The 14437-nt window shown below is 42.4% G+C and overlaps 1 protein-coding gene across 2 annotated transcripts in view; it reads right to left on the bottom strand.

Annotated features, from left to right (window-relative positions):
- Positions 1 to 14437, bottom strand: part of LOC133467270 (polypeptide N-acetylgalactosaminyltransferase 10-like) — an 89049-nt gene that overhangs the window by 38689 nt on the left and 35923 nt on the right. Inside the window, exon 1 of one of the 2 annotated variants that reach the window (XM_061751958.1) lies at positions 8810 to 9157. The exons of the other annotated variant lie outside the window; for it this stretch is intronic. Within the exon in view, the coding sequence (XP_061607942.1) occupies positions 8810 to 8977 (168 nt within the window). The 5' untranslated portion in view covers positions 8978 to 9157. Of the gene's footprint in view, positions 1 to 8809; positions 9158 to 14437 lie in introns of those variants that run through there. 2 annotated transcript variants of the gene reach the window in all.

Raw genomic sequence — 14437 nt, 5'->3', positions numbered from 1 at the left:
GAATCATACCTAGAATAGCTATAAAATAAAACAAAATGTAATTTTGACTCCTCACTAGCACCAGTAGGGCTGGCACTGGGTCTTGGAACCTCTTAGCCAATGTGGCTAAGCAGTATAAAAAAACATTTCTAGCCACACGTGTATAGTTAGCAACAACATCACGTGCTTTGATGATGAGGCTTTTCATCGCCAAGATATAAAAGCGGTCGAAATGGTAAACTGTGTTTAAGGTTAATTATCAATTTCAAAAGTATTGAGATGATTCACTTGTTAAATAATAATCCTCAAGAAGGATCTTAGGGATGTAATCTAGCTCAGGAAATATGAGAATTTTCTCAAGTTCAAACATTTTAGTTGATAAAAAAACAATCTTCAAAACCTTTGTGGTGAGTAATTATTAGGCTAACTTGAGCTGTCAGATAATTGTAACAGATTTCAAAAGCAGGACAAAGTGGTCTAAATTACATGACTCACCTTTTGTCAAACCAAAGGACTACCTACGGTAGTCAGACGGCGGCAACTTAACCACAAACACCAAAAACGCTCACTTACTTTCCAACTTTCAGGGTTTCAGGGTTTTTGACGCGGGAGATTTTGATTCGCCAGCGTGGCTAACGTCGGGAGTATTCGAATCTCCACACCATGTTTCAATTCGCCATTTGCGAGGTGCCGAGAGGGCAACGCCAACACTGCACCAGCCATTCTTCGAGAAGCTAACCGCTGTGAGCAGGCCTCAATTTAGCGTCGGGGGATTCTTTTAATCATCTAAATATTAAAAGTTTAAAAACAAATAAGTCACCAGCATCTTCCGCTGTAATTAAAAGCCTGAATTCTCGCAGGCTGTCTTGCTTCGCTGCACCTGTCTCTCGTTTGGATGGTCTGGGCCAAAGCGCAAACGCAACAGGCCTGACCGGCATACTGAGCAGCTTCTGCACGCGCCGCCGGCGAGTCAACGTCCGCCTTGTTGGGCGCCAGGACCCCGGGGAAGGAAACGCTCTCCAACAAGGTCAGCCTGTGAACAAACACCTCTTATACCTGCTCGCACCTGCCTTTCCCTCCTGAGGTGCTTTATCAGGACCACCACCACCAGCAACCTGACACTCGCATGCTGATACAAGTCTGCGGCAAGCAGCTCCGGTTTACTTTGCAAATGACTTTTAAGGCCTCTCTCTGTCTCACGGGTTTCTAGAGGCTTAACACATTCAAGATGCAATCTACGCACCTCGGCTGGCAGCCGAGCTAGCGCACAGATGCCCCATATCCATTGGTGGGATGGGATTAAGTACAAATAAAATTGCAACTTGATTCATGAGTGCCCAAACATACGTGTTTTTGGGAGTTTACCAATGTATTTAAAAAAAAAAAAAAAAAAAAAAGGGGGGGGAATAACTAAGGTAGTGAATTCCTTCATATTTGCAGATCGGCATTCGCGAGTTTGCTTATTCAGTCAAGAGTGAAACTGAAACTTATTTCAGGCAATGGCATTTCACGAGGAATACTAAGAAGATTTGCAATTACATAACTTGTTTCATATACTGGATGCCAACAAAAAAAGACCAACATGCAAGTGGAGGAAGAAGAAAATGTTTCCATTCATGCCTGAAAGGGAGTGGGAAGAAGAAAAACTTATTAAATCCCACCCTCTTTTCTCACTTCACCCTCTTTTCTCACGTACAGGATATAAACAATAGAAGATATAACCAGAAACTCAGGACTTACATTGGTAGAGCAGAAATTTATTATGACCTACTGTTCCCGCACATTAGTATAGAACAATAGTTCACAAATCAATAACTGAAATGACAAAAAGTTACTTATGGTGGCTTTACCATGAACAACAGATAGAGACTACCAGCAATAGTAAGGAAAGTGAGCAACTGTATACAAACAATGGTAAAATATAGCACATGCCAACGGTGGTATAAAACAACTATACCAGCAATGGTAATAGCTAATGTACTATTATGTTTTTACTTTTCTCGTGATGCAGCTAATAATTGCCATGGTAGTCTACTTTGCGAACATTAATTATTGTGTGTAAACGCCAAAAGGTGCGTCTAATGACATAAACCATTTGTGTAAAGTGCTAACTTGCATATTTGTGTGATGTCACATCAGTTTGTGCAAGCATGTAATTTCGACTAGTACGTGAGCTAAAGCTATTGATGAGCCTCATGTGAAGGTGCTTTGTTTTGTTAATAACTGAACTACTGAATACAGTCCTTTATGTAACATGAGTTCATGATCGTGTACATGCTCGATGCATGGTGTCGATGCTTGATTATTCTTTGTCTGTGTTGTTACGGGCGACAGTAAATACATCAGTCCTAACGGAATACCACTCTTCGTTTTAAGTTCTTTGTCCCTATAAGGCTGGGATAGACTCCAATTACCATCACTTCAATGAGGACTAGCGCTATAGAAAACGGATGGATCCTTTCCTTGCACAATGCTGATTAGAGCTTTAGCCTATTTCGCAATACATTCCAAGTGGCGCATCCGAGGCATAATGGTAGAGCCAGGATTTATTTGCCTATGCTTTTAGGATAGAACTGGCCAAAGCGGGACAGTGCGCGTTCACACAGCTCATGCAGGTTGCCCTCTTAACATAATAAGATGCGTCGCGACGTCAGTGGAGCTTGCTTTTGACAAATGGTTGCAGACAGTGAGTCTTGCGTGTTAAAATTCATACTCCATCTTGCATTGGTACATTGCAAAAGCCGGCTTAGATGGCCACTGCTAAAGAGGCTTTCGAGCCCCACTAGCATATTTGATTAATTCTGTCACTTCAATTAATTTTGTGCTTTAATTAGCATCGGCTGATGCCTGTCAGCTTGTGAGACTGATAAGAAGAAGGAAAAAAAAAAAGGTCACCAAGCAACAATGACGATTTATTTTCGTTTGTGTTGTTCACAAAGAGACGCCACAATCTGCAAATAGAAGACGCAGAGTATTTATAGTCTAAATGTGTTTTTTGATTAACAGCAGGGATTTAATTAGGTTTCTTTATCTCAAACAGGAGCACTGCAGACAGAGTGCACACAAAGCAAGCACTTGCATTAAAACCACAGGAGTTAAGAAGTGTGGTTTGGAATTACGACAAAAAGCACAGGGGTTTCCCAAACTTAACCCGCAAGCCTCTATGCTGGCCATTTGTGTCCACATCCCATCCTTTTTGGAAACTATTTTAGTTGCATTAATGCAAATGGAGGGAAACTTTCCAAGGCTGGGGATTTTTGTCTTTTTTATTATGATTTCCAACTTCAGCTCTCTGAAATATATCAATAATATACTGTTTACATCAAATTATACCTTATGTCTCTAAAAAGGCACCTCTCTTTTAAATTATGGAGAAAAAAATATATGTCTCCTTTAAAGACGGAGGTCAAAATGGCTCATGGGTCCATTTTTTATTGTGCCGGTGACTGTGACAGGGTAAAATGCTCTAGGCATTTACTTTAATTATTATTGATAATCTGTCATTTCTGCTCCATTTTCAACCTTATTCACTTGCGACCTTCGCAGTTTAAACTCTGTGGCGTGAAAAACTAACCCTCACCTCCCCTATCATAATCCGCACTTAATAGTTTAAATCCTTCTCTGAGACTTTTCTCTAATTGCTCTTCACCTCACAGGATTAAAAATGGGAAGCTGATGTGATTCCTTCAATTTCCGATGCTGCCGCCCCACCCTGTCGAGAAAATCCACTCTGGTTTTGTTGTCGTTTGTTTTTACACAGTGAACCTTGCTATATTGCGGTTCATCTTTCGCGTCCGTGTGCAGAGAATCATGTTATTTTCATTTCTTCAAATTATGTTCTACTAGGCTCCCATTTTGACAGTTTCAACAGGTGCTCGGGAATACTTTAAAAAGTGTGTTTTAATAAGTTTAAGTGTGTTTAAATGTGTTTAAAGCATTTGGGAGGGATTAAACAATTGAGATTTTTTTTTATTTTTAATATGGTCTCTATATCGTGGATTTTCACCTATCGGGGATCGATTAACAGCGGTTCAGTGCAATCTTTATTTGTAGCTGTTTGAGCAAGGGCAAGTATTACACACTGGCAAGAGTCCAGAATACTTTCACAGGAAGTTAGAACCACGAGTTACTTTAAAATTTGCCTTATTGGAATGCCAAGAAGGAAAAACGAGGCTGCTCGCAGGTCAAACGTTCCCGACTGCTGTTGGAGATCCAAGAAAAAAAGTCTGGAGCGCCCGTGCCCTGAAAGACGGGCGCACAAAGGGCATCGCAGTCTGACACATTGGGTACAGACTTGTTTTCTATAGAGATCGCCCACTCACACTGTCAGGGGGCTGAAAATATTCCCTGCTATAAATCATGAAAAGGGCAAAATGTGTGCGCAATATGATGTGTTTTGTGTGACAAGGCTCAGATAGATATGAAATCAAATAAAAGTTCAGCATGTTGCGGTACAGAGGGAGCCCATGTCTGGAAACTGCAACAAACACATAACAGTGGCACCTTGACTTATGAGATAAGTTTGTTCCGTGATCACACACCATGCTCGAAACAAATCACGCATCTCTCACGACAATGTACCCCATTGAAATAAATGAAAATGCCATTAATCCATTCCACTTTCACAAACAACACCAAAACATTTTTGTAAGGTCGCTTTTTTTAAAAATTTATTTATTTATTTTTTAAATAACAAAATGGTAAAATTTCAGTCGTTTATAAAGATTTATAACCACCCCGATAGCGATGCTAGCTCTGTTAGCCCATCTACGGCGTTTTGCATTTGTCTTAGCATTAAGCTAGCTGACATGTGGTTTGTTTAAATACACAGTGCAATTATTTTTGTTTCATGTTAATTTTACAGCGAATCTCAACTAAGAGTAAGACAAATTTTTGCTCACAACACAAAGCAACAACAACAAAATATCTACAGTGATGTCTTGTCATTTGAAAAACTGGTAAATTGGTGCACTCATAAACCAAGGTACCAAAAATGTGGCGGGTGTTGTCTCTTTTGGGAGATACAGTACATAGATATAAACTAACAGCGCTGTGTCTTGTTCAGAAGGACAAGCGTCTCCCCGCTGCTCGCACGAGCTAAGAGCCCGAGGGAGCCCCCAGAGGACAGACGAGTCAAACACATGCTATCTGCGTTGGGCCTGCGGGGTAGGGAATCCATCACAGGGCAAGCAGACACAGACACGAGCGACTCCGGCAACGCCGAGGGGCTTCACCTTGCTCTCCAACTGACCGGACAAAGTGAAAAATTAAAAGACGTCCGCCTGGATTGGAGGTCTCCTCCCAAACAAATGGTCCATCACCGAGCACCATCCACCCTCTTTTAACAGTATATCCATCTAAAAGTGTAATTTTGTTTTGTTATAAAAATATTACATTATTGTTGATTATCAAGTAATAATAGATATTAAACATGACTGAATTACATAATATTCTACAGTACATCTATCTCTTGAGTGTGGCTGAAACGCACAAGGTCCCCGCAGTGATGAATGTGCAGCAATGCGGCCAACAGTGTGCGGCTCATAAATGCAGCCTCCAGTGTATGATTCTCATTTGCCCGTGACAGGGCCGTGAATCTTTGCCAACTTCCCTTTCAAGAGCGCACTTTATCTTCCCTCGACTGGGCGATGACCTGATCGCATTCGGCTACGGAAAAGCCACCGGTGGGCTTGCAACCACCCAGCCTCCCAAAATAATGGAAGCTGATTTAAGTTGCAAAGGGGTGGAACGTTTCCAGTTAATTTCCGGGAAGTGGTTTTCCATTTTGGGAATAATCCAATCTGGAAAGTTTCCAAGGGGATTTATGGAAATTAACTAAGAATTGAGGATAATTGACTGTACAGGTTTCATAATCAAGCATTAACTATAAACATTTCGTTTTGTAATAAGCGGACATCCATGCAAAATAGATGGCTCTCGTGGCCCACATGCGCGGGCATTACAGTACCTCAACTCAATCCCTGTCAGACGTTTCCAAAGCAGAGTCCCCCATATTGCCAGCCATTTTTAGAGCAGTGGCCCCCAACCACCGGTACCGGTCTGTGGGCCATTTGGTACCGGCCCGCGCTTCAGACACTCCCGTCTACCCTCCTCTGCCCCCCATAGACGATTGGCAGCCGCCCACACCCTGGCCAGTGGCCGATTAGCTTCCGATTGGGAAGGTCCGTCAGCACCCTCCCCCCATAAATTCCTATAATTCACATGGAAAGAACCCGAAACCTGACCAGATAATCTACATTCTCAAATTTCTGAAATTTCAGTACAACTTGCTGTTCTCTAACAAGGAACTCAATGGCAAACTTCACAAGAGGTGTTGTTACAAGGATGTCTACTTCTATGCCTTTCTGTGACCCTTCCAGTCTCTCTGGATCTCTGTTGCAACCTGCCTATGACATTCTGTGACACTCTAAAACGCAGTGGCCACTTTCCTCTGAGAAAGCAATAGGAAAGGCAATTGTCGACCACCCTTGCATACGTAAACAGCATTACGGAACTTTCACATTATTGATTGACACAATCGGATTGATGAATAGTGAGTGGCAGAAGAGAGTGATTCAGCGCTAATCTAAGAGGTCTTTGTAAACGCACTGTATCTTCCCAATCACTGATTTATTAAATGACTCCAGAGCACGACAGCTGTTATCGTGCTGTTTGCTCATACGTAACAGGCTCTCCGCGCCGTTAATCCCATTCATTACATCGCTTGTCAGGCGAGATATCAAATCCAGACAAGTCAACTCCGGAGGCGACGGGTGCTGAAAAAGTGACGACTCACAAACTCAGCAAATTAGCTTCAACCCCCATTAATATTTTGAGATATTTTGCACTTATCAACATTTTCTTATGAAGAACTCACTCAAAAAGCTAACAATCATTCCAGTCAGGCCAGTTTGCAACACTGCCGCTACACAAATACCCAGTCCAACACACCCACAAACACACACACATTCCATGAAAGCCTCTATTGAGAAGATTTTGGCCCATTTGAATAAGAGGAACTGCTATTGTCGGCTGGCCAGGGTTTGTTTTGGGGGGGTTCAGGGGAGGTTCAATGTAACTCAAACTGACATATTTCACTGTTTAAACATTCACTTTGTGTATAGTGAACCCATTTATTGGGATACGTCCCAGACCGCCCCGCTATAAATCTGCGATATATTGTAGAGAGACAATATGAAAAACAAAAACGTTTAGCAAAACTTACCAGGTAGAGTAGATGCATTAAATCAGGATTGGGCAGTTGGACTAGCAATGTAACTCCAGTCTATCAATGTAAATCCAGTCTATCTACATTGATATTTGCTTTGAGATACTTTAAGGACTGCGGGTCGACTACTGCCATTGTTGATTAGCATTTGTAGTGAACCACAGTCTGGCCGAGCCAGGTTGCTATGACAATGAGCCCCAAGTTGGGGTTGTGGTCAGAGACGCCAAAACAAGGCTGACAACCGACGCAATTGCCTTGGGGCCCCGAGAGACGGCTGACATTGGCCCCGTAAGACAAAACAAATGCAATGCAACAACAATGTGTCAGGAAAACACCTCATGGGGCCCTTACGAGCTGTTGCTGGCTGGTGGCGAGTATGCCCCGAGAGACGGCTGATATTGCTCCCTATCAACGACAACTGGAAACCCCTGTAGACACTACTGCAATGACATGTCGTATTTGGAAATCTCCCTAATGGGGGCCCCCATTAGGCAACTAGCAGGCTTGTTGTCAAACACACTGAAAAAAAAAAAGGAAGCAAACTTATCACTTAGTTATTTGTTATTAAGCAACAGTTATAAAATGTCAACTTCATTTTATATTACACATTTAATCTAGCAAATCAGCAAAATGTTAAAACATATATATTGTATAATATTACATTACACATTAGCCTAATGGCATAATTGGCAAAGTCATTTTTAACATACTGTGAAAATGTGAATAAAAACTACCAATGTGCTTGCTAAAAATTTGTGTTTTGCTTTATGTCTGTGTAGTCATGCAGGTCAATGTAATCCGCAATGACTGAATTGTGGAAACTGGCCTCTTGTTTGCTGAATTTGTTGCGATTTTTTGTTGTTGATCTTGTCCAAAAACAATGAAAAATGACTTGAGCAATTATGTTATTGGGCTAACAATAACTGTAATGTTAAATCTATCAAAGCGGAAAATGCTCTTATAGTGAGAGCAGAAAATTGACTTGTGGATTTCCATTTATTTTGTGGAAAAAAGTAAATATTAAATCTTAATAACTAAGTAAAATATAATTGTGACTATATAACATTATACTAAAATGTAATTATTATCCTATCTATTTTAAAAAGTAATCAAAATCACAAACTACCATTATAACACACTGTGATAATTGACTCAAATGAGTGACTTATTAAATGAAACGAAAATGTAATTAAAAATTAGGGGGGTTGTCTTCGCCCAAAAAAGTTTCACACTCACACCTGAACCAATTCTGCATTGTACTGTCGACCTATGAACGCACCACCAGCAACTTCCGGAAGTCCGTGTTCGTGTTGACTCAACTTTACTAGCTCAGCGGTGGCTACGTGGACCCCGGACACGTCCTGGTCGCCGGATCCGCTCACCGGCCACGCTGACACGGCTTTATTTCTTAAAAACAAAACAAAAAAGGCCCACGTCGCTACACCCAACTCCCTCACACGCAAACACCCCGCGGGTTTAAATGTTGGTGAAAATCAGTAGCTCTGACCAAAACTTAACACTGGCAGTCCTCCGAGTCTGTCTATTTACCAACATATACATCCGCGTTACGACGACGCCACGGTCGCGCTGCCTCCGCCTCACCTGGAGCTGCGGTCCAACGCCCGGACCGTCCGCCGCCAACGCTGCGTCCGGCGGGTTGTCGAACAGCCGGTCACGGTACAACGACCACAAGCCGACGTTGGGTAGGAAGAGGAAAGCCGCTATGAGAAGCCCGGCGAACTGCAGCAATCTTTTCTCCCTCCGCCTCATTTCTCCGGGAGGGAAAAAAAGAAGAAGAAGTGTAGGGAGGACGCGGCGGTGGGGGAACCAAGGAGAGGCTACCCCCGGGAGTCCGGGCTCGTTTTGGGGTATCCGACTGGAGGGAACTACCAAGCTGACAGCGGGACGGAAGGAGCCCGTCAGCCCGGAGCTGTGACGCCGAATTGGCGCCGGCTGTCTGCCGCTAGAGGGCGAGAAGCCAAGCCCGGGAAGAAGCGGGGGTGGGGGTGGAAGGGGGAGCAAAAACAAAACAAAACGTAACAATCATGACTTCTGGAAGATAAATGAAACATTTCAAAAGAAGAAATAAAGGTTCCACAGGGGTTGTGCAACCTACTGCCCGCGGGGCTTCACGTAAGGAACCATATGTGGGAACCTGGCAAATCAGTGGAAACATTTGTACAAATGAATGGTTAAATTCAAGAAATATGATATATATTTGCTTTGTTTTAATCTGCTGTTAGCTGCCAGGCCACATGGCAAATGAAAGTCTGTTCTTAGTTGCCTTATCTGGATAAATAAAGGTTAATAAGTAAATAAAAGAAATAGTCTCGTTGTAAAATGTAAATATTTTCCTCGTTAGGTTGTTTGTAATTCAGATTATATAATATTATATCTAGTTTTAAAAAGTAATCCAAGTGCAAAGTGCTCTTATTATGCACTTCAATAATTGAGTTCATTTGTATTTTACATTGGGAAAAAAGTTATGATAAAGTGGCTATAATAACATAAAACAGAACAGATAGTACAATATTCTAACAAAGTATAATTTTGATTATTTATACGTATGTAAAATAAAGTACAAAAGACTAAAGATTTGCTGGAGCGGTCTATATTTTTCAGTGGCAGTTTTTAATTAAGGGTTTGTGAGCAAATAAAACAACATTCGGATTGTATATTATTGTAATAACATGTAATTATGATCTACATTTTAAATTAATCCAACCATAACTTTTATAATGCACTCTGAAAATTGTCTACAGCTCATTTCATTTAAAATTTTTTTGAATGAAATAAAGCAATATTAACATTTTATAATAAACAAAATTGTGACACTGTATATTTCAAATAATAATCCAAATTCAAAATACCATTATAATGCACTCCAATAATTGACTTGAGTTAATTGACTTCAATGAATGTCATATGAAGGGTTCATGTAATTGTGTCATGATTGATGGAAAAACCTGCAAATTTTAATTACGTTTAGTTAACAAATAACTTGCACGCAATTGGCGGTTGCTGGGCAAGTGAGGAGGAAAACACAAATTGAACCACAAATAAACAAAAATCAATGCGAGTCACGTGGCAACAAAATATAGGAAGGTAAAAGTGTCAAGAATGACAGCACAGTTGGTGGCCGATAGATTGTGCAACGAGCGTAGACCAACACGCTGCCCCGTCCAAAATGGAAGCAACGGCAAATCAATGGCAAACACTTTGCGTGCTGTGTCTCCGGCAACTGAAATCTGCTTCATTCATATTCTCCGCATGCGTGTCTCTACTCTTAAAGAGTTTTCATTCCGCTTGCTCGCCGTTGTCATTTTTCTCCCCGTCTCTTGTTTCCCCGGTTTGCTGTACGAGCACGAAATGAGTCGTGAAGCACTGAACAAGGAGGAGAGATTACAATCGTCCCCGTGTAGTCTTTGCGGTCTAAGAGGAGAAACGTCTGCATCCGTCTGAAAGCGTGGACTGCTAATATGACACTTTAAAAGAAGACATAATGTGGAAAAGTGACTTTCTAAAGGTTAGGGTTAGGCCCCAAAATGTTGAACGCAAGACTACTTTATATGTGCCAGCAATAGTCAAAACATGGTACTCTGATTTATATTGCAATTGTAGCGTTAGAATTAAACAGAATAATTACTCAAGGGGGGGAGGGGCGCCATATTGGGTGACATCATCATCAGATGCAGACCGGAAGTGACGTAAAAACATATATGTGGATATTCCACATATAGCAGATTGGGCCGTTTTTCCAGATTTGGATTTTTAAAAAGATTTTATCACTGATTTTTTTGTTTTGTTTACATGAAAGGAGTATTTTCTGTGTTGTCATGCTAACAGTAAAAATCCACGTTGTCGTCCTCATCTTCCACTCATGAAATTAAATCCACCGTGCACTTTATATCACAGGGCCTTGTGTTAAAAGCATTTTTGTTGTTGTTGCTGTTGTTTCGATTGCCATTAATGATCTCTGGAAATGTTTCCTGGATGCACTCGGGCAGATTATACATGAAGGCGCCTTTTCCGCCAATCAATAGGCTTTATTTACCTGACATTGTGTGTTGGAGTGGAATGATGCTTGCTAATTGTTGATCACAGGACGGCTCATGGATGCGGCTAATGGCTTCCCCCATTAAGCCGCCAATCACGAGCAGGCCCACCCGGTGAGTCGCAGCATGGCGCCCGATACTCCGATTCCAAACCAACTTCTACCGATGGTAGGCAGGGAGGAAGTACCTTTCCAAAACAAATGCCTATTTGGCATTTTTATGTCCGCAGGCCAAAGTTTACGTCTGCATTACCCGTTACCATTAATACTAATTCATGCTAAAATACTGCCCGCTAGTGGTGCACTATTGTTTCACTCAACTACTAGTCACACCGGTAATTGACTGTCAATCGACAGTCAATGACACAGGCAACCAAGCTCACCAGGTGACTCACCCACCAGCAATTCACATTGTTTTTTTTTAAAGCATCGCGATTCCACGCCTCAAGCCCGGTGACACGGGTTATAAAGTGAAGGGCTGCTCAATCAACGTAAATCCCCCAACTCATTCTCAGCTTTTCGTGAGATATGGGGGGCGGGGGGTTCATCTATAATTCATGGCGGAAGACGCGGAACAGATTGAATTGTCACAACTCAGCCTGGTAGACGGCAGGTTGGGGCGACAGCGCGTGAGCCATCCTAATCAGGAACAGATTAGTGCTGTGAATCACAAATAAATAACTTTGCTCAACGCAAAGGGCTCGAAAGGATAGACGTTTGACTATGTTGCCTTGATCGACGATGAGACGAAATTGACGATAAAGTCAGGAGTTCTAATTTTGCGAGGGGAACAAAAAAAGTTGTGACAATAAGACATTTTCCGGTTATGAGAAAAATGTGTTGAAAAGTTGAAATGCTGTGAGAAGTCCTCAGGAGAAAAATAACCTAACATTGCGACTTGCGAGAGCAGTTGCGATGTGATAAAAAACAAAAAAAAATGAGAAAAAGTGTTAGTTATGAGTAAAAAAAACTGTTGATGTGAGAAAGAAATCCAGCTCTCCTTCCTGTGAACACTGTTACCGTTGTCCCATAAAAAAGAGACACATTTAAGGCTAACGGTATGTAAGGGTTAACGCTTTATGATGGTGACAGTTTGCCTGAAAGCTTATCAAGGTCACGCCAATTTCCTGTAGTTCAGCCAATCCCGCCCCACATAACAGCGCGTGCCTAATAATGACCCACGGACGTTTGTATCCAGAATACACTCATAAAATGATAATGGAAGTATCATTGGATTACATGTTGACCTAGATGGGGCGTCTCGGGCGACGTTTAGTCCTCGACATCTGCACGCCATCTCAGCTCGCTCCCCACCAGTCATCCCCTGAAGGCTTGTTCTTGGTAGGATGTTACATGTGTGCGTGCGTGTGTGTACCTTCATTACTCAGCCTCACAGATGCTCTACCCGGTGTTCACCCGTCCATTAAAGCCGGCGTGATCCTATAAACGCAGATGCGCTCCGAACGCCAATCTGGCTAATGGAAAGAGAGCTCGGCATGGATGCGACTCGAAAACATGTGTTGCGGTTCGATCCCCGACAACGGAATGACCGACCGATCTGTGTTTAACCCTTGCAACTGTGATGGATCGATGAGTAGGAAGGTTAATAGGTAGAGTTTGGTCGAGGTAGGTTGGTCATGAGGTAGGTAGAAGAGGTTGAGTGCCTTGTCCGTGGGTTGTTAGGTAGTTAGGGGAAGGTTGATCTCTCTAGTTAGTTAAGTAGGCCGGTCGGTCAGTAGGTAGCGCGGTAGAGGGAGGTAGAGTTGGGCTAGCTAAGTAGGTACACTATATAAGTCTATGGATGGATGGGTATGTCAGTTGGTTGGGTCCGCATTTTTCACAATTCCCACATTTTCACAATGAAATTCCCAAATGAAGACATATTTTACACATTCACCTCCTCCCACATTTCTTGACTGATTCAAACCATTCCAACTTCCACTTTCAGTTCAGCGTCGGTTCTTCAACATTCACACGCAATTTCGACAGAAATTGCATTCTCCAGAATGAATTAACGCTGATATTCTGCCATCGAAAGGTGCGCTATTGTTTTAGCTCTTTAGCTCAACGACCGGTTGCAGCGTTAATTGACTGGTGAGTGTTGCGAGCCCGGATGAGACCACTGGTGTCCATCTATTACGTGTGAGTGAACACCTCTACTGAAGAGTGCGCCGAGGTGGCAGGTGAAGTGGCGAGACGGCAGAGTGATGGCTCCTTATCTCCCCGTCACCCGGTGTTGCCATGGCGATCGATAGATTGCCGCCAGGGTCGATTAGCGCCACCGTGACTCTCACTTTCCTCGTCCATCCTCATTTCACGTCATAGATTTTTATCCCTCCCAAGTGAGAGGTGCCATAAAGAAAGCGCACTACAGTAACCGTGTGCTGGTATTAGCAGTGAGCTGTGTCATTGCTGTTTTTACTGCAGGTGATGGTTATGGATGAGGTGCAGATTTGGACAGTTTCACTTCGCACCGAGAAACTCAATAGCAATGTCTATCATGAATAGAGCCACAGAAAAGTCTCAAGAACTAATGCCTGACAACACACAGGAAGTCTGACATTTGTATTGGAAGTTTGGCCATTGCCAGGCTAGTGGCGATGCCTGTGATTTCTTTGAAACCTCAGCCCCGGAAACTGGTTGCACATTACGACATGAAATTTGGTATGCCCATCTGTCATAAGTAGACACACAAATAAAAAAAAAAGACAGAAAATTGGCCATTTTCGTTGGAAGTGGCTATTTTAGGATCATTTTGGATGTTTTCACATTGGTCGCTTCAAGTGCGTTTCTGAAAATTCAGCCCCTGCAGCCAGTTTCACTTATCCACATGAATGAATGAATGAATGAATGTCTTATCATAAAAACACTGGGCTGGAAAGACACAGGAAGTCTCGTACTTCGTTTCAAACAGCAATTTTAGGGTCATTTTGGTTATTTTCAGGTCTGTAGCTTCTCCCAGGTTGTTTTGAAAACTCAGCCCCGGAACCCAATTTCATGTAGTAACATTAAATTTGCTCGGCCCAACTATCACCTGTAGACCCACCCCAAAAAAGTCTCAAGATGCCATGCCCTAAAGCACCCAGGATGTCTGCCATTTTGGTGATGAAGCACCTGTATGCGAATCACTCTTTTGAGGTCTACTTGGACCTTGCCGGAAAATCATGTAGTCAGAA

The sequence above is a fragment of the Phyllopteryx taeniolatus genome, chromosome 17 (genome assembly GCF_024500385.1).
Source record: "Phyllopteryx taeniolatus isolate TA_2022b chromosome 17, UOR_Ptae_1.2, whole genome shotgun sequence".
Classification (NCBI taxonomy): Eukaryota; Metazoa; Chordata; class Actinopteri; order Syngnathiformes; family Syngnathidae; genus Phyllopteryx; species Phyllopteryx taeniolatus.
This window is presented reverse-complemented; position numbering and strand designations above follow the sequence as displayed.